Source organism: Lagopus muta, chromosome 4 (genome assembly GCF_023343835.1).
Source record: "Lagopus muta isolate bLagMut1 chromosome 4, bLagMut1 primary, whole genome shotgun sequence".
Lineage (NCBI taxonomy): Eukaryota > Metazoa > Chordata > Aves > Galliformes > Phasianidae > Lagopus > Lagopus muta.
Genome location: NC_064436.1, coordinates 11,833,154 through 11,853,687, shown reverse-complemented (window position 1 = coordinate 11,853,687; position 20,534 = coordinate 11,833,154). Strand labels below are relative to the sequence as shown.

The window sequence follows — 20,534 nt, the reverse complement described above, 5'->3', positions numbered from 1 at the left end:
TACTCTACAACAGCCCTCAGTTAAACAAAGCCACAAGTTCTATTTTACTTTCCTGACAGTTCCCACAGAGGAGACAAAGAATAAAGCAGTCTCTGACACTAGAAGAAAAAAAATAACGACCAAGAAGAGTTGATCTAGCAGATAAGTACAAGCAAGGTCACTTTAAACACTGTCACCTGAAACAAATGGAGCATCAAAAAGTTGAGAACTTACCAGTTAAAATACTGCTGCTGTCATTCATTCATTTTCCATCCGTCTTTTCCACTGCTCAGTACCATCACAATATTGATAATTTTTAAAACTGAGAGGATGAAAGACATGGCCTTCGGACTGGGGTACTTTTTGTCACATTCAATGGAGACCTAAACTGCTTTTAATTAATTTTTTTTTTTAAAGTGAAAAAAAAGTCGCACTTTTACAGTTTCTAACGCAGAAAGGCAACAATCAAGGCCACGTTCTTCTGCCACCCCTTAAACACTCCTCTCCAGGTACCTCTACGTAAATGGATGCAGTAATCCCAAATTGCTCATTGGGGATGCAAAGTTTAAGAAATAAGTGGTGTTAGAACATTGAGATGCTGATAATCCATGCGGTGGAAATCACTAATATCAGCTACACTGGTGCCAAATGTCTTGATAAAGAAATGCTTAGGCTTCATGTCCTAAAAAAGCCCACAGCTCTGTTAGTATTTCACTACAAATATTCAATGGGATTCTTGCTAAAAATTACAGAGTATTTTTACTTTACATTGCAGTTTCATTTCACTTTCTGTTCATGCTTCATATTCTCAGAGTAAGATATATGGTCAACAAAACATAAACCCTCATACAATGGAAGAAGTAACTGAAATGTTAGCAGCCTGATAGATATTTCTGTATTGTTTAAGTTATGCTGCTTAAAGAAGCACTTACATACTTACTAAGACAAACCAAAGGGAAAAAATCCTCAGCATTTTCATTCATTAATCTTTTCTGATAGTTGCACTACACCTATGAAGGAGTGAAAACTAGGAAGTACAGAGGTCTAGCAAGATAAAGCAGACTTAACTGAGAACACAGTATAACAATTGGAACAGGGGAAGAGAAAAAAAGTCTCCAAAAGAAAACAAAAAACAGCAACACAGGAAGGAAAAAAGAAATAGAATCAAAGGAAACCAAGTCATTGCTACCCTGGAATTGTTAGAGAAATCTAGACTCAGGTTGCCAGAACACAGATGCTCCGCAAAATGCACACTTGTTAGGAATCCGGACAGGTAATACTGAACTGAAATTTAAAAAACAAACAAACAAACCCACAACACTATCTCACATACTATAGTACAGCACTTAACACCTTTTACATTCCTTCATATAAGCAATAGTAGACTCATTAATTTACATTAACTTAATTTTTTTTCCAGCCCTCAAGAAATCAACTATTTTACTTATTTTTCCTATTTTACTCTTCATATCGAGGAGATAAAACCCTGCTTTCCAGTTCATGAATACCTCCAGATGCATTCCCAAGAGAAATCTAAAAAAATAAAAAATAAATTAAAAAGAGACCGCAGCTCTTAAGTACTTTAGTCCTAAATAGTCACGTCATCCACAAGAGAGGAGAAAAGTAGGCATTTTGTTTGAATACGGAAAGCTTACTTCAGTCAAATAAGACCACAGATCAATTATTCTAGTATAAAAAGAGCTGCGATTAAAAACCTGCTGGATGACACTGGTTCCATGTGCCTGTATTTTAAAACATCTATTTAAACTGTGCTTTCATATTAAAACATCTAGTTAGAATCTATGATAGGTACAATTCTCCTCTCCCAGCATACAATAAACTTCCCAACGGTGATAGAACAACCCTTTTTATATGCATACAACATATTTAAAACTAAGACTCCAGTCAGGTGCTACCAGGAGGTCCAGTGTTCTTGCAGAGGCTTGAGAGGAAGAAAAAAGTAAATCAGAATGGAAAGTAGAAGTGTTTATCACCTCTAAGACAGTCTCACAATGAAACTGCTGCACCAAACATCTCACTCACCCTTTCAAAGCCACATCACATTTTGACACAGGCTCACATTTTTGACCAACAAATCCATGATAATGACAGACTCAAACTAACTACTGTTGACCAAACACCATGTGTAGTAATCTGAGTGTGTTTGCACTAAACTTTGCATATACAGAATCCTACACTATTTTTTGCTCAGTATTTTTTTGGCAGAGTAATAATACATACTAATACCAATAAATATGTATTCCATTAGTGTCTGCTGTAGTGAGACATCTGAATTCACACAGACAAAAACTGTATTTAATATTCACGTTTACATGAAGAAATCAGCAAGAACACAGTAGAATATAATGATTAGAGACCATCCTTGAATGCCTTCAGCAGCAAGAACACAGCAGAATATAATGATTAGAGACCATCCTTGAATGCTTTCAGCAGCAGGTCGGCTGCCAGCCCAGGAGACAAGACACCACTAAGAACTTTTTCTTCTAGAAGTGGAATCTTATCTTTGACTGCCAAGTGACTCCGGAAATGTTCCAACATATTTTCTTGGATGAGATTCCACATCCACACTTTCTGCTGTTTCCGTCGCTTGGCAATCAGCTCACCGCTTGTGAGCATGAGGTCACGAAATTCTGTCATTTTATCCCACATATCTGAGATCCCTTCTCCAGTCTTGGCAGAGATACGCATTACCTGTTGGATTCAGAAGAATTTTTAAAGCCAAGTAATTACTGGACTTACGGGTTCACTTACTGCACCAGGTAGACTGCCACAGTCAGGTAACATGGAAGGCAAGTTTGCTTCAATGCACCTACACCCAGTGCCACTCAAAACAGTTTTGTGCTGCTCACACTTTTCTCCATGAAGAATGAAAAATAAAATTAAAAATATCTCAAAGATGGGATTGTACCAACCATAAGTAGATGGTGAGATCCATAATATTTGGGACAAACAGGGCTTGTCCAACTGCTTGTATAACAAGTGAGAATCATTTTAAATAAGATCTTTATCTAAAAATGTACAGCGTTTCTATTTTACATAAATGTAAACTTGATTATGTATGCTGGTAGCCAGACTCTGATAGCTACCCTTCTGACTTCAAGTATTCTGGGAACGAGGCATTAAACTTCTTTTTACATATGCTTCCCAGCCTAGGAATTCATTCTGCCACAGTACTTTAGGCATCCAACAGAACCTTTTAAATTGAGCTGCTTTTATCTTTTCTAAGAAAAAAATCTCCAATCTGATGGCTGAAGTCCCTGCATGTCAATATTTCCTTTTTTTTTTTTCCAGTAGTCAAACAATGCCATCACTGAAACAGAAACAGATTTCTGATAACCTGGTTAATTCAATAAATAAAAATAGGTGTTCCGGGTCACATTTATAAGGCTGAACAAACAGGTACCTGTGCAGATATACTAGCTGCTTATAAGAAGGTGATGAACTAAAAATACAGTGGTGAAAAGCAAAGAACCATGTACCATGCATACAATTACATCACAACAATATGCTGCACCAAGAGGAATCCAAGTATTTTGGTGGAAACAGCTGTTTGTGCCTGCAATAATTTACAGCGTTAAAAATCTTATCTGAAAGAGAATTCAGCATTAGAAACTCTTCTGCACTAACTTCAGTCACTGCATTTCTCATTGCAATGACTAGCAACTCTAATCAGATCTAGAAACAAACGTGGCAAAACAATGGTTAAGCCTCAGGCAGTTCAGCTGATGTAAAATTAATTCAAGGGGTCAGTTTTAGGCAGCGTAGAGCAAAACTCCTTTATACATTCACATACAGAGTGAGAATGCGTGCACATGTACTTATATATTAGTACTGAACATTTTTCTTAATGATTTGCTGTTACCTTTTAATATACAGGATAACGCATCGATACGAAAAGCACTTGGGATGACAAAGCCAATAATTTAGACATTGTACACACCATCAAATGAGGTTCCTGTTCATAAGAACTTCTATTATGTGATTTAAAAAAGAAGCAAAAAAATGAACAAGTAAAAGAACAAAGATAACCACAGGTCCGAGAGTTATAAGAAGGGAAAAAATAGCTCAGAGGACATTTTAAGATACACATAATTTGCCAAAAGCAAGACAAGGTAGTATAACTACAACCCATGTTAGAAATTGGTCTGTTAGCGCTCAGATTGTAGCTCACAACAGAAACCGCAGTGGGCAGAACTGTGGCTTTGCAGTGCCTCATGCAGCACGCCTTGAGATCAGAGATGAAATAGAAACAGCAGCAAACAAGTCTCTCGTACAGTGTAAATAAGCTAAGCAATCATACTAAACTTTTTATAGAAGAGCTCAGAGAGACTTTATACAGCTAGGTGAGACAGTAACAGCTGTAAATCATTCAGCACTTTCTAGGAAAACAAAACCAGACAAAACACCTCAACAAAAACGCCATAGCAAAGTATACACACCTTTGGTCTCCAAACCTTTGAACGCTTGCGAAGCAGCTTCATAGCACTAACATATTCAGCTTGTATTCTCCGTGCGGGCACAATTAAATCACCATCAGCTTTATTTACAGCAACTAGATCTGCCATCTCAATTATACCCCGTTTGATACCCTGAACAGAGTATAGAGAGAAATCATGAATTCCCAGAATAGCTGCACTGCGCTGAGTTAATCACGGAAAGCCGATCAGAAAAGCTTGGCTTTGGTGGCTCCTGCTGGAGGGCAGCTGGATACGCCAGTCATGCAACAGTTGTACCACTGGCCTCTATCAGCACCAGTTATTATTTTGACACTAGGATGCTATGTATGGATATCAGAGTTTGCATGAGAGACTATTTTATGCACAGAGTCTTAAGTTTAACCAAAACATGACCAAGTTTGCAAAACTAGCTATATTGTTTTCCTGTAATTAAAAAAAAACCACTCCCAATACATCATATATAGCCAGTAAATATCAGAATCTTACAACCTAGCACTTCCTACATATGGAAAAAAAAAATCAGACCCCAATTGTGTGATAAATTGGTAAGACAATGAAAAGACTCCAGTAACAGCAGCATAATTGACAAAATGCTGCTGAAGTGAATTTCCTGCATAGACTACATTCCTAGACTTAAATTTCTCTTTCCAAGCTTAGGTAGTACTTAAAAAGAGAACGTGAAAAATACCTGTAATTCATCACCGCCCGCGGGTGGCAGCAATAATATAAACATATCAACCATGTCAGCCACAGCAAATTCTGACTGTCCCACACCTGAAAAATTAAATCCAGAGTTCACCAATTCTGGCAAGCTTTCACAGTTGTGTTAATGACAACACTTATAGCAAAAAGCAGTTTTGCACCATCTTGACAGCGGGTGTCCGTTTTCACCCAATGATCTTGTGTAACAGCAGAAGCAAAATTCAAGATGAAAGATGACAAAGTTTCAAGTGAGAGACACATTAGATATTAGGTATCAGAGCAGGATATCTGGAAGAAAACCCTAAGCACCTACCTACAGTTTCCACAAGAACAACATCGTAGCCTCCTCCTTCGCACAGCAGAATGGCTTCATTTGTAGTCCTTGTTACACCTCCTAATGTTCCTCTGGTTGGAGACGGTCTGATGTACGCATTCATGTCTCTTGACAACTCAGTCATCCGTGTTTTATCACCCAGTAAAGAACCTTAAAAATTTACTATTTTACTACTAAATGCGCAAAACATTCAGATCTCCCTTCCCTGTTCCCTGCCAACCCTGAAACGAGCATGAAAAAGTCACTGCCTGGATCTTCTGGTTTTCAGAAGCTGGAAAGGCCTGACAAGCAGATCTCACTCCTACAAAATATGAAGAATTCCTTCTAGGTCAGAGCGGCTTCCGAAATTTCTAAGCAGCTTTTTTTGTAGCTTACACACAGCAGGCCACAAAATTCACCTTCACCATTTCTTTCCAAAAAGACAAATTCCCACGTTATGACCCTGGTACTTGTTGGTGTGTTGGATTTTACTTGTTTAACACACGTTCCACAAGATAAGAGACGCTCAGTTCACATACGTGGTATAATCCTGGCACATTGCCATGCTACTGATGTGTCCTCAATGTACACACACAAGAACATAACGCTCCCTAGTTTCAACTCATTGTAGACTGAAATTTGTTTCTGTTTAAATAGTTCCACTGCAGCATCTTCTAACAAAGTCCCCAAAAGTTTTGTTTTGAGAGTGACAGATAACAGCCACACAACCCTGAAGAATCCCAAATTTTAAGAAGCCACCAATCTGCACTGCAAGTCTGACAAACTGCAACAATACCGCAGCAGGTGACCGTGACACTGAGCCAGTCATCTCAAATGTACAAATTCTTACTGAGAACTAGTAAGCTGAGAGTTATTCTAACCTGATATACACATCTGGATCGCAATATACCCTAAATTAAAGTTATAAACTGGCATGTGCTTGCTGCCTAGTGATCACCACTATCGCTTTTGAAATATAAATACAAATTTATGTCACTTTACTGTTTAATTCACGCAACAATAAACAGATAAATAAAACCTGAGAGAGAAAAAACAGCAGTTAACTGTAGTTTCAGACAAAAACAAAACAAAACAAAACAAAAAGATGTAAAAGAGCATTCAAACACTGGAGAAGAATAAATCTGACAAAATCAGGACATTGATGCCTAATTTTTGATTTCATATTGTGTGGGGAAAGTGAAAAAATTGACATAATGTTAGTTTTTAATATCTTACAGGCACCCTAACTTATCCTGCATTTGCCCCAAAGAAATATTTATACATTTCAAAACATATTAGAAACCTGACTGAAACATTACGACCTACTTACCACCGCTTGTACTAGAAGAGGGGTCTACAGCCAGCACTGATACTTTGTGTCCTCTTTCTGTAAGCATTTTCCCAAAGCATTCAATGAAAGTTGATTTCCCAGCACCAGGAGGACCAGATAACCCTAAATAAGCACGTTAAGAAAACAGGAAGACAAAAAAGCCTCACCTTGTTAATGAAATAAATAACGCACCACATAAGCACTGTCAATGCTAATTTGAAAACAATTCACGTTGCATCACAATATCACAACAAAGATAAATAAAAGGATGTGCCACAATTGATACACCCAACTAAGCACTTGTAATTAGCTTCAAATACACCTTGGCTAGCAATGCTGACTTCACCACCCCTCATGCTATCCATACCATTAAGTATTTATCCAGCCTTACTCCCTCCTTTCTAATAAATCTAACTACAGCAGCTTATAGTCCCAAACTTAAAAATAATAATAATAATAATAATCTAAAACTCTATTTTTCAGATTTACTTTGAAGGGCTACAGGGCAATTTGCCAGCATTTCAAAGCATGTAAGATAAGACCAGCTTGATAATTTGCACTAAATACTTCCCATGCTTCCCGCACTCAAATTCTCATTTTTACTGCTTTTGTACGCAGGAAAGATGGCAACTTGGTATGACAACTTCTTCTACGCAAGGTAAGAACATTTTTGAGTTTCTAAGAGAATCAGGTTCGACTCTCCTCAGATGAAAACTTGCTGCTTGAAGGCAATGTGATAAAGCAGAAAGATATGGATTTTTTCTCTTATGGATTTTTGAAAGAGTTCAGAACGTACTCCAAGAAAACAGCAGCTTCAGGATAAGAACAGAACTGTTTAGCTACGTTCTTCCCTAAGTTTAGATGACAGCTACATCAATCTGCTAACTACATAGCATTTCAGTTCATAATGCATATCAAAACAAACACCACCACCAAAAAACAAAAAAATTAAAAAACACAAAAACCGAACAACCCACAACAGTAACTATCCCACAACAACTAAGGAAGCATAAATTACTTCTACATTTCTTCAAGAACTTTTCCAGCCCAAGCCATAACTTCACTGGCAGCAGAAGCAATCCGAATTATCAGAAATCATAAGAAACTAAAGATGCAAAATTACAGAGGATAATGTTTAAATTACAATAGTGATATTAAAAGGTGAACACTGTTGTTCTGCCAAAGCAACTACTGAACAGGTATAAAAGGACTAACCCACTCTAAAGGCAAGCGGCCTTCCTTGATTTAACTTTTCTTGCTCCCTGTGGTAGGATAATACCTTCTGAAGGAGCACCTGGGCTACTTTCTTTTTCCTAGTCTGAGATGATTCTATAAGTGTAATGGCTTCAGCTAAACAGGCTCTGTGACCCTGGACAAGGCCATTGTAAAGTCTGTCTATAAGTCCTTTTTCTCTGTTAGAAAGCCCTTCTGCTTCCTGCTCAGGGGGACTTTGGTGACACAGCTCTCTGCTCGAAAACTTCGACAAACACATCTGTTTTGAACAATGTAGGTGCACTGGTGTAAGAGACTCAATGCACAGGAAATCTGATCTGGAAATGCAAGTTAAGTTCTTGAAGTAAGTTCTTTTAGAGAAATAATGATGAGGGAATCTCAGCAGTACAGAAGGGATCTTCATTTTGTTTGGAGTACCAGAGGTATACCACTGCACTTCTGTTTGCAGAAACCCTAAGGAGAGAGGAAAACATTTTTACTTCCTTCTAAGAACTCAGAGTTCTGAATCGTGAGGATTCAGACAAAACACACAGGCAGGCACACATCAGCTATTTCATCCCGGCCTGCCATCTTAAGCAAAAAAGATGGCAGAGAGAGATCATCCTCTCTCCCCATTGAAAAAACAAACAAACAAAAACAGAACAGAACAAAAACGATGCTATGGAATCAGCAGCAGCATCACATCACTTTATTACTGTACGTAACAAATGAAGGCATTACTTGCTGAATAACCAGACAATTAAAAAGCACTTTTAAGTGCTCCAACAGCCTCCAGACCACCCTAAAGTCCTAGGAACAAACACTGCAAACCCACCGTCGCACACGGCAAGTCAGCACACGCTTTACTTTGATGAGCGCAGGGCTTTACAAACTACGACACGTTATTTCCAGACGAAGCACGGCCACGACACGAGAACATCGAGCAGCAACCTGCGGGCGCCGACACGCTGTGGGCCTGCAGCAAACAAGCTCAGCCAGCACCGGCCCGAGCCCCAGAGGCTCCTATAACCGCTTGCCTCTCGGCGGCGCTCCCGCGGGTCAGAACGGCGCCCACTCGCGCCGCGCCGTTCCGCTCCCGCCTCCGGGACCGACGGTTGGTGAAGGACCACCGCCGCGCGCTAGCCTCTCGGGGCGCCTCCCCAGCGCCGCGGGGACGCGCCGCTACCCGCCGTTCCATCACCCGCGACCGCCCCCAGCACCTACCGGCGGCCGTCCCACCACGGGGAAGTGACGCCTTCGTACCGTGCCGGAACTGCCGAGCTGAACCCGCCCCGGCGCCGAGAAGCGTAGCGGCGCCCGGTAGGGGCTGCTCTGAGGGAGCGCAGCGCGCGCGTCGCTTCTCGCGCTCGGCCGTTACGGGGATGGCGCGTGAGCGGCCGTTAGGCAGCAACGGCGCTCGGTCGGAGCCCCGCAGCCGCTGACGGGGGAGGGGACCGCAAAACCGCATTCAACTCCCGACGTCTTCAAAACGGCAGACGGTAATTTCTGCACGAGCACTACCCGTTCTCCGAGAAGAAATGCTGAAGCCCGCGACCGTTTATTCATTTATACTTCTTCCTTGTATTTATTAAGATCAACGACCGCATTTTAAATAATCAAGAAATCAGCGATCTGAGGGAGAGAAGTTCAGTTCTCGGTGTATAGTCATCTTGTGGACCAGAACTAAACAGTGCAGTTGGCAGTTCAGAACATGGAGTGCTCCATGCACAACAGCAGCTGCATTGCCTATCTGCTATGACCATGAGAAACCATGCATGTATTCCACTGTACTGATTCTGGAAGAACCATTTTGAGACACTTGAACAATTATTATTTCCCGGTTGAGCTTCACCAGTGGTTAAGTCAGCTGTTTTCCATCCCCCCCTCCTCAACTCCCATTTTAAACAGTCCCCCCACATCAGACATGGCAGACAGGCTCTGTATTGCGCTGCAATTTACATTCACTTGTTCTCTCAGTCCATTGGCACAGAGATTGCAGAGGGCTACTGGAACTGCGCACTTTCCTTGCCTCTCTGACTTCATATAAAATAGACAAAGTACTTAGAAGCTGGACCATAGCTCATGTCTTCTCCATCTACACTCTGTCCCCTTACAGCGTTCTCTTGTTTCCCAGATGGTGTCTTAAGGCACACTACCAGACATGCTGCTTTTTGCTCTTTATTACACCCACTCCAATACCTTTTGGTTAGTGTGACTGTTTTGTGCTTTCTGATCTCTAACATCAGTAGCTCTCTTGGCCCACACTGTTGGTTGGTTACTTACAAAGTTACAGCCATACTTCTGAGCCAGTACTATAGCAGTCCTGCTGCAAGTTGTTAAAAAGCATTGTGCTGTGGAGTAGAGGTGTGTGGGATGCACGTATCTTTGAACAAAATATGCAACTGAATCCCAAAATAAAGTATTCTGTAGCTTGTTGCAACACAAGCAGTAATACGCCATTAGCATCTTTGCTTAATTCTACCATGCATATTTACATTTCATTTAATCAGCTTCCCCTTGCAGTTTTAGTAGGATTATTTCATTCTTCCCTTCTATTGAAGAACTCATTTCCATAGCTCTGCTCATCTCTTTCTTAATAAGTCCAGAAACAATTTTCATGCACATTATTGTCAGCATTTATAACATTCATGGAAACAGCTATAAGCTATGTGCTGCTAAGGCAAGTACAAAAGTGAAATCCTCAATGACGTAATTGGAAAACGCTGATAAGAAATTAAATCAAGACAAATAATTAAATGAACAGCATCAGCTTGAAACCCACCAGCTTTTGCCTGAGCATAGGAAGACGTACTGTAGTTGTATGCAGGAACTACCTGTATTGGTCTCCCTTCTTTGGATGTTCAGTGGTTCAGCAAGGCTACACTTGGTACCGGTCATGGTTACAAGATAATTATATTCATTTTACAAGAAATGATGTTTATTCAGAAATGAAGCTTTATTCAATTTATTCCCATGCCATTCTCCCCTTGCAAGGATGGAAAGAATATTTAAGAAGGCTCAACCATTCCCCTTCTCTGCTGTGCCTTCTTACTAAATGATCTTCTCGTAATGAAAAACAAATTCAGTGAAATTCCTATGCTGCCAGCCCATTCTGCACTTGCAGTAGTACTATGCTACAAGTCTTTTTTGCTGTCACTCACGTGCTCCAACATTTTTCCATTCTGCCTCTCAGTTCACCCTGCTTGCTTGCAAATGCATGGTTTTGGCTAGTATGGTTACAACCAGACTAGTAGTTTCACTGCTATTATAAGCAGTTCAAGGAAAATAAAGCCATACTTAGACCACATTAAACATTCTGGCTGACATAACAGAGATCCATACTAAGTATCCAAACTATCAAGCTTTCTTACCCAACCACTGTACACTTGTCTCCCAGCTCCCAGAGACAGCAGCAAAGCACTTCTTCCTCTTTCACAGCTGTGAGCGAAATACATTGCATCCCAGAGCACCAACCGGGATCTCCATTGCAATCTCCCACTGCCGACTACAGCAACAAGCAAGCCGTAATCTCGGGTGCAAGTTAAATCCTGCCAATGTGTCAGGTGTAGGTGAGTTACAGAATGACTATAGTCCCTACTACAGTACAAAATGAAACTGCAATGGTGACCAAATGACTGCACGTCCTTTATTTCAGAGGACACTCCTCAATTCATTTCAGTTCGTACACAGAGAAGACTAAACTAATCTGAGCTTCACAGAGCAACACTAAGCAAGGCACCGTCGGATTAACAGCTTTGTTTTCAGCTAAGAGCATAAGACTTCAAATAAGAACAGTCTCAGACTTTAAAACTATGCAGAAGGATTTTTTAAGAAGATCAGACATCTGAAAAAAATACAGCAGGAAACATATTTGCATCAGAAAGTTCACCTACTGCAGTGCAAAACCCAAAGCCTTGGCTCATGATACGTTCATGACTCAGTTAAGGAAAGAGCCCAAAAGAAACAATCTCCAAATGCCCAAAGGCTCATTAACAGTTACACAAGCAGATGTTTACTGTGTTCAAGACAGAAGCCAAAGTCAGCCCTTTGGCTAGGTCTGGGGACAAAAGCCTTGCCCCAGCTTTCTCAGCTGCCAACAGGGAATGACTGGAGTGGTTGAGCAGATTCACTGTACTAGAAAGGAGCTGTAACATTGTGAGAGCAGCTAAAGCTGTCCGGTCAATGTGCAGAAAAAGAATTTGCTCTTAACTTTGCCTGAAACCTATCAAGAGAGTACCTGAAGAAAGAGGAGACAGATTTCATCTTAGATCATACAGTTTACATTTGTAAAGCATTTTTACCAGCAAAGGAGCTGAAATTTCTCCACAGAATTTTATGGCAGTGACTTCAACATTATCTTTTTGGTATTAGCCGAGCTATGACTGAACATTAGTAAGCCATGGCATCACCCTCTAGAGAACAATTTCCTACTGATCATACAGAAGTTTTTCCAACTGCTCACAATGAACTGCCTGACATAATATGAAATGTAAAAGATCTTAAAAATGTTTATCTTCTAGAAGTAGTTATGTTTTGTTATGTTTGCTTGCAAAAGCAAACTAAATTATGTTGTCCAAGGCTGATTCATTCTTAAGAATTGTAAGTCAGGAAAGATAAGTCACCATTAAAATATTGCCCATAAAATAGTATCATTTTTTCTTTCTATTATTAAAAAAACACTTGGTGTAAGGAGTATCTTCTTCTCCACAGCCTCCAGTGAGTCATGATATCAAAATATGTCACACACTGGGCATCACTGAACAGCTGGAAACTGTTAATTGCATCCTGATTATTTTCAGCACAGCAATGAAATCATAGCGAGCATATTCAAATACAGTATGCACAGTAAAATCTGGTGCTTGACTTTTACAAAGCATCCTCATTCCCAGCTACTTTGTGCCTATGGAAATCATTAATGGGCGGCAATTTTTAAGTTCTTTCAGACTTGACAAAGTTGGTAGCAAAGGCAGATGCTTACAAAGGATTAAATCCTACCTGCCTTCTCCTCCCACTCCAGTATGCAAAAAAAAATTCCTTAGATTGGTATGAAATTAGCACAGTCAGAGATCTAGGAAAACTTAAGTATTTGCAGTTCAGGCCAAATTCCCAATAGAAACAGGGAAGCTGTTTCCTGCGGTCCAGGTAAACATCTTAAACATGAGGCTATCATTTATCTTGCAAGTACTTTTGGTTCCTTGTATGCTTACTCTCCAACACGTGCAAAGCTTCAGTCTTCTTAAAATCACTCAATTTTGCACTGTAAATGTCTCTTCTCCAGGCAACTGTAGCGAATAGAGAAGAATCTTTCACCTTTGTCTAAGATTCAATGATATAAGATCAACCTACCCAAAACAGTAGTATCACAACATTGCAAGGGCTGGCAATCTAGCTGAGAAATGGCTTTTAAAAAATGTCAGTTTGTGTTGTGCACGGTTCCTCTATGCCATCAAATAAACACACTCATGTCAGTATATCTGCATTTACCAAACTTGTGCTAATGCTACAAAATATTATGCCACAGAATGACAAATAAGGAAAAGCCTTTAAAATGTTAAGACAAAGCAAGTAAGCAAGCAAAAGGTAAATTCCAAAACAAAAGTAATATCCGTAATGGATTCAGCTACATTGGAAATAACGACATAAAGAATACAAAATAGCAGGAAATTATTTGTTTCTAGCATCAACTGACAGGAATCTGACATGGACATTGGGAACTGCACCGTTTAAATTTATTTTTTAATATCTAGTTTCCAAATTGGGCCCTCATTTAGAAAAGAACTCTTTTCCAACAGTCACCCTATCTCATTCCTTTATTACATAATGGTTCCAATAAACAGTGTCTCACCAGCACTGTCCTTCCCCCTCAGTGGCAGTTAAGTGCTATTTTCTGCTATACAATCATTAGTTTCTATCTTTAGCATACAGAAACAAAAATGATAAACTATTCACATGTATCTTGCCTCCAAGATCCTTTCCTTCTTTTGGCCAGGAGGGGAAGCTAATGCTATGTATTTTGGTCACACAGCTTGGATACATTCTGAACACAAAAGAATTTATTATCACCTCATCATCACAATGATAAATCTATCCTCTTTGGTCACAGCAGTGTCTTAACAACCTGAGGAACAATCTCATTCAACATTTATGTGGGATCACTCAGTTGGATTCAGAATGTGAAAGACTGAAGTGACATATGTGCCAGCATGAGTTCCATCTTGGCAGGCTTATTCACCTAAGACCAGCAGCAATGGGCTGTAACCCTTTATGGGGACCTTTTTCAGACAGTTTCAACCTTTTCAGCAGAATTTTGGTGTTTCTTTTTCTATAATTGCTGCAGTAAGTTAGGTCATCTCCCTACAATATACTGTGTATATATATACACACTGACGTGATCTTATTTCCTACAAAAGATAGACAAAATACGGAGTTTTAACCAGTAGTTCTATTTTCCACATTAGGAAACATACCCAAATTAGTAGTACAGGGAACAGGTTTCAAACTTCATATAAAAGATATGCAGTTCTCATATACCATAAATATTTATTCAATAACTTTTTGTTAAGAATTAAGCAGAAAACTTCATCATTCACCTCAGATGATTCACCAACAGTACCCTTATTCATTTGGAGACCACATTCAATTGTGTTGCAATATTAGAAATTAAAGGGAGGACAGACAGCGAGCCAAGTTTCTCTCCCTATACCAATATCCTATTTTAGCTTATCAGTAAACAGGAACAGCTATTTTGCTGATAAAAGCTAATCCACTGGCAATACTAGATTACCTCACAGTACTATAGAAAGAAACCAATGGTCAGATATCAAAAGCTGCACCTGGCTCTCTTTAAAATTTTCTAGTTTTGCACCTACTTGCCTCTAATTTGGCATAGTCTCAGACTGTGCACTCTGAAAAGGCCAGCAACTGAACCATCTCCCAGGAGCGCTCCAACTCTCAAGCATCCAAGAAGCATCGCAGACACCTGTCCTATGCCCAACATAATTTTTGTAGCCATCTCCATTGGTCAAGTCTCCAAAACCCACCCAGACAACTTGTTATGGCGTTTTGCTACTTCTCCTGTTCGGAAAGGTAACAACTCCACATTAATCCCAATTTTATTCTCCGCAATTTAAGCCCGCTATTGCTTATCCCATTCCCTGTAAAGGGGAGAAAAGCGATAAACTCTTCTACTTCAGAGTACATGTGCATGTACTCTGTATGTTTTGAGACACTTAACACCCCTTGCTGTCATCTCTGAAGACACACTCAGTGGAGGAATCAGCCTTTCTTCCCAAGTCTCATTCTATGTATTCATCATCATTCACACCGATTTCTCCCGACAGTTTCAATCACGTTCTGATGCACAGTGCCCAACTACACACTGTATTCAGTAAAACACCACCAACCCTTGGCAGTACAGTGAAGTGCCTCAGAGGCCACGTAACTCACTGAAACATCCGTGTGTTCCCTCTTACCTCCAGCTTCGTTGCAGAATTGTGAGCAGAAGCCAAATAGGTCAAATCAAACCACTACAGATGCACACTTCCTATCTAGTGTCCATATTCATGCAGTTGTTTATTCTTGTAGTGCAGGCTATCACATTTGTCTCCATTAAAAAGCAAGCTACTGTTTCCAAGTACAAAACTACTGATGTCTGTACCTCAGGGGCTTTGAGAGTCAATGAAGTAAGTAAAAGAAAACCTTGTCTTCACTCTTTACTGGTCTTTGTAACTATTATAAATAAACCTCAGTAGTAAAAAACTTTTCTTGTTTATTTCTACCAACTTAACATCATAAGTCACCTTTTATCCTAGAAATGTGTGCAGTAGATGAAATCTCATCTTTGTATCACAGAAAGCAGAAAAAAACAGCAAATATTCACTAGTTAAAGCCCCAGGACAGAGTTATCGCATGACACTACATAAAACTAATAGTGTAGACTATGAAGATATTTATCTGTCTAAATAGTTAAGTCTGTTTCTTGTAACTGTATTATTAAATGCTAAAACAGGTGGTAAACAAAGTTTCTTAACCATAAAATACAAAATCCCATACTTAGTTATTTTAGAATAAAACTTTCCATAAGTAATATCAGTAATATAGTAAACATAATAAACTCTCACAGGCAATTTCATCACTGGATGTTCCTACAATGCACACAAATACTCCTGCATTACCTAATGAGGACTGGTCTCATAGAAGCTCAGACAACAGCAGAACAAATATTTTACTGAAGGTTATTTCTGAGAAATTTATGGTTGACCTTTCTGGAAGAAGGCTGCAAGTAGAGACCTAATGCAAGCTAACTAACCACATGCTTTCATAATTCATATGCTCTATACTGCAAAGACCAAACTTTAAATGTTTCACCTGCAAAACAAAATTGTTCATTTTTTCGTTCTTGATGCTCAATGAAGATGACAGCACATGCATTTTCCATTGAAATAAGAGGGGAAAAATGTATTTTACCTCTCTCCTTCGCTTTAATGCAACCATAGAAGGTTCTGTTGTTTTCTAAAATCATTCTCAGACGCTCGTCAGATAAACATTTCAAGGCTTGCTTAAAGAACAGCAAATGCTTACTAAAAAAGCTTTCAAAAGAAATTTAAACATTGAGATTTTTTTTGTCAAAAGGACAACTAGAGAAGTATGACAAAGGGCAGGAGGAGCACACCTTTCTTCACAGATGTAAGGCATTATCAAAATGACAGTGAATGATTTGCTGCATCACCAAAGGCAGACTGAAAAGGAATCAAGTTCACTTGCAGAAAGGCAAGTTTTAAATAGTAAGGGAAACTAACAAATAACTCTTACAAATAGTAAGAAACTAACTACAAAGATGGTTAAGAACTAAAAAATGGTACACAGGGAGACTTCCAAATACCTTCTATTTGAGTTCTACCGAATCCTTGTACTCAGTCCTTCTGTCTATACCATACACATCAGAAAGACCATGTGATATGGCTAACCCACCACCTGAATGGGACTTACTGCACTTCTCTACGTCTGTAACACGTACAGGGCTCAAACAGATGTAATATGCAACATTCCTGGAATAACTGCTCTCAAATATTTACGCAAAAAGCCACATTTTCCACTCACAGCCTCTTTACAGACAGTATCCAAAAGAGCATTTGCAAAAACAAGGCGATTCTAACAAGTGACAAGCTGTCACTGACTCTCAACTACTCAGTTCGACAAACCTTTGCTGTTTCCGCCTCCTCTGCCCTCACAAGCATTTTTCAAACCCAGATCTGAAAGCAGGCTGAATAGGTTCTACCAATAAGAGTCCCTTCCTATAAATCCTGAAAAGGGTGTGGGTAACCAGTCAAAACAGAAAGATGGGGTTAAAAAAAAAAAAAATCACTTCCCACTCCTCCCTCAAAAAAAAAACAAAAAAAAACCTTCACCACCTACAGCTTGCTCCTCCAAGGGCTTCTCAGAAAAGCAAGCAGCCAGAGGCAGCGCTGCTGAGGTGTGCTAGGAGGCCAAAGCCTGAGCAGACATTTTCTTGGATGTAAAGCAAGTAACATACAAAGCCACTGAGTTCCCTGTTGACTCTCACTTTTTTCTTTTTTTTTTTTTGCCTTTGTTATTGTTTTCTGATATTCTCAAAACCCTCAAGATTTTCAACCAGACACTGGGATCTGTTCCCCCACGAGAACTCCTGTTGCCGAGTCAGCTTGAGCCAGAAGGAAACCATATATGTCAGTAAGTTCATCCAGACTTATCCTTTCCCTCTGGCAGGACCCCCAGGGGCAGAATCACTTCAGAGGATTGGGTAGTGAGAATTGAAGCACCTCTCTGCACCTTATTTAAAGGGGAAAAAATGAATATGAAGACTATTATCTCTCATTTCCTTTAATCTGCCTTCATTCGGCTTTCCAAATAAAAATAAAATGAGATCATCACTTCAGCACATTTGATGAGACAACACAAACCTAATAAATGAAGTGATGAGCACCCCAAGCTTGGCTCTGTTTTTACAAAGTATTTCCAAATCACTGTACCACATCATTATTCCTGAGAGGTGCTACAGTATACGTAAAAAGTATGAGCACCTATAATGCAAGATCATTTCAGCATTGCATGAAGAACTGGGATGCAATGGCTATGCCAGTTTGTAGCAAATTCACTGGGTACTGTAGAGATGGGACTGACCTCCTTATTTCAAGTACAGTTATTTCAGACAGATTCTACTTTGTCATTCAGGGAAAATAATACACGCACAACTCACAACAGATGCAGCTAAAAGAGAGCAACAAACCAGCTCCTATAAACACCACAGATGCACCTGTTTGACCGTTATCCTCAAAATCAAAGAGACTTGGGAGTGTGAACTGCCACATGCAACAAATCTGTGATGAGCTAAGTAAAAAATTACTGTTTTCTATTCCTACTTCAACATTATTTTCAAGTTCTTGTAAGATTTGCCTTTCGTAAGGAAAGCAACATACAATTTAATTCCTATGTCACTATTTTTCACATCAGTGGTAAACCAGCAATTCCAGGTTAAGCACATCAGACTTGCAGTCTGGAAGCTACACTTCTCACCAGCAATACACTGAATACTCTTATTAAACACACATAAAACAACTGTTTTCCCAGGTATACTAAATGTTTTCTCACAGTACCACATGTAGTTTGTACTCCACTTGTATAAACCTGCCCTTTTTGAGTTCCATAAAAACTTGCATGGAGGGAGCAGGAATGCAAAGCAGGAACTTCCCAAGGCATTTGAAAAACAAAACAAAATATCACCCATAGATTATACACAAGAAAACACAGAAATTGACAGTCAAAATTTCATATGACAAGTGGGGTATCGGTCTACTGCTGTATTACATGGTACTCTTTCTGAGGATTTGATAAAGTTAAGTCAGCTATCACTTACATATTAGCCAGCACTTTCAAACATGCTGTATTCTATCTTTTTATAACAACTCTGTATTTAGTCATAACGACCACTGTTGATTACAGTTCAAGTATGTTACTTCTGTGGGTTTTGTTTTGTTATTTAAGCTATTTATTGTCGTAAGAAACTCAGATGATCAAAGAAACCTCAGCCTCATTTGTAGTGCTCCAAGTCCAGCCCGATTCCCATGTGAACACTTTTACACATGCAGACTTGTACTCACAATTGCTTCATGTAAGGTGTTTGTGCCTCAGACTGACTTTACAGAATGATTTAAATGTGTAAGGCAACAGCTGATATCCACATATTCATTGAGCACATTTTCCAAACTTGTGTGGCACGGAAAGGTTACCATATGGAGATGACTAACGGTCTTATTTAGATTAGGTTTTCAGCTACATTCAGTCCCCTACAAGAGTTGTTTCCTGTTTATGCGATATGCATGTCACATTTTTCAGGCTATGCACAACTGTAAAAACAACAAAGTCTGGCTGGACTCCTTGTGCACATTGATTTAAGGCCATCGCCATTTCCCATGCAAACTCAGTAAAGGGATGACCAAAGCACAGAGAACAAAGGCATGGCCACACACCCTGCATATGCTTTCATCCCCTAACTAAAGAAAGAAAGAAAAGCTGTGCCAGACAACCCGAACAACACAAAATAAACTACACGTATGATAAAACTACTCACAGGGTGATCAGGCCATCCTTTCCCTGTCCCGAGTCCCACACAGTGCTCACACACACAGCAGCCTCCTTGTAAGTTCAGCTGCAATGCTACCAGTCCAATCAACACACACGGGACCATTCCATCCAACTGAATGGCCATAAAACTGCCACCCACCCACAGCTGCTGGCACAGAAAGGAGCATTTTCCCTGTACTTTCTCAAAAAAAAAACAAAAAAAGAAAATTGTTTGCAAACACATTTGCCTCTAGCTCCTTGGCCACTTGTTCCCCATCCACCTGTCCTTCATCACTGACTCCCACCACTCTCTCCCCAGCATAGCTGCAGGATATACATACACACTAGAACTACCTCCAGTAGAGTATCAGGAACATCATTCCCCTTGTGTAACTCTAATCCTAGCAGCCCAAACCACAAAAAACAAAACAAAAACATCATGAGCTTCAATGAACCCTCCTCTTTCTGCAATATACACACCTTTTCTTTTCTGTTGATTGCTCACAGAACAGATTACTCGAGGGATTGTATAACACTGATGGATACCTCAAGCCAAAAAAGTCAGTGCCCTAAGATGGCTCTGCAGAATCAGGTTCCTCAAGCAGGAGGCTCCTAGCTCATTGTAATTGTTTACAATGCCATGTGCCTTATCAACATCAAGATCAACATCCAAGCGCTTTTCCAGGAAATGCTTTGAAGAGCATCAATTTCTAGAACATTTAGGATTTTAGTATTTTGATTATAAAAATGCAAATACCTGCTTTCCATAAATGCTATGTCATCCAATTTAAATTGAACTCTACTGCTATATAACTTCAAATTTTCTTCTTGTGCAAATCATGGAAATATTTACTGCAATTACACACATGCTAAAAAAAACAAGAGGAATACAGTGGGCCATAAAACAGACTGGCCACAGCAC

The 20,534-nt window shown here is 39.6% G+C and overlaps 1 protein-coding gene across 1 annotated transcript; it reads right to left on the bottom strand.

Annotated features, from left to right (window-relative positions):
- Positions 1–373: 373 nt before the first annotated feature.
- Positions 374–9,482, bottom strand: MMAA (metabolism of cobalamin associated A). Its single transcript, XM_048941973.1, has 7 exons — positions 9,239–9,482; positions 8,018–8,488; positions 6,803–6,925; positions 5,473–5,643; positions 5,146–5,231; positions 4,440–4,589; positions 374–2,691 (listed from the first exon to the last, which is right to left on the bottom strand). The coding sequence occupies exons 1-7, from the start codon at positions 9,480–9,482 to the stop codon at positions 2,404–2,406; spliced, it is 1,533 nt and encodes a 510-aa protein (XP_048797930.1). The 3' UTR covers positions 374–2,403.
- Between the last annotated feature and the right edge of the window lie 11,052 nt (positions 9,483–20,534).

Coding starts and splice junctions, on each gene's coding strand:
- MMAA (XM_048941973.1), bottom strand. CDS start 9,482: ATGCGGTTTTGCGGTCCCCTCCCCCGTCAGCGGCTGCGGGGCTCCGAC. Junction 5,644..6,802: donor CTCTTCTAGTACAAGCGGTG/GTAAGTAGGTCG, acceptor TAAATTTTTAAG/GTTCTTTACTGGGTGATAAA. Junction 2,692..4,439: donor CAAAGGTTTGGAGACCAAAG/GTGTGTATACTT, acceptor TGAATCCAACAG/GTAATGCGTATCTCTGCCAA.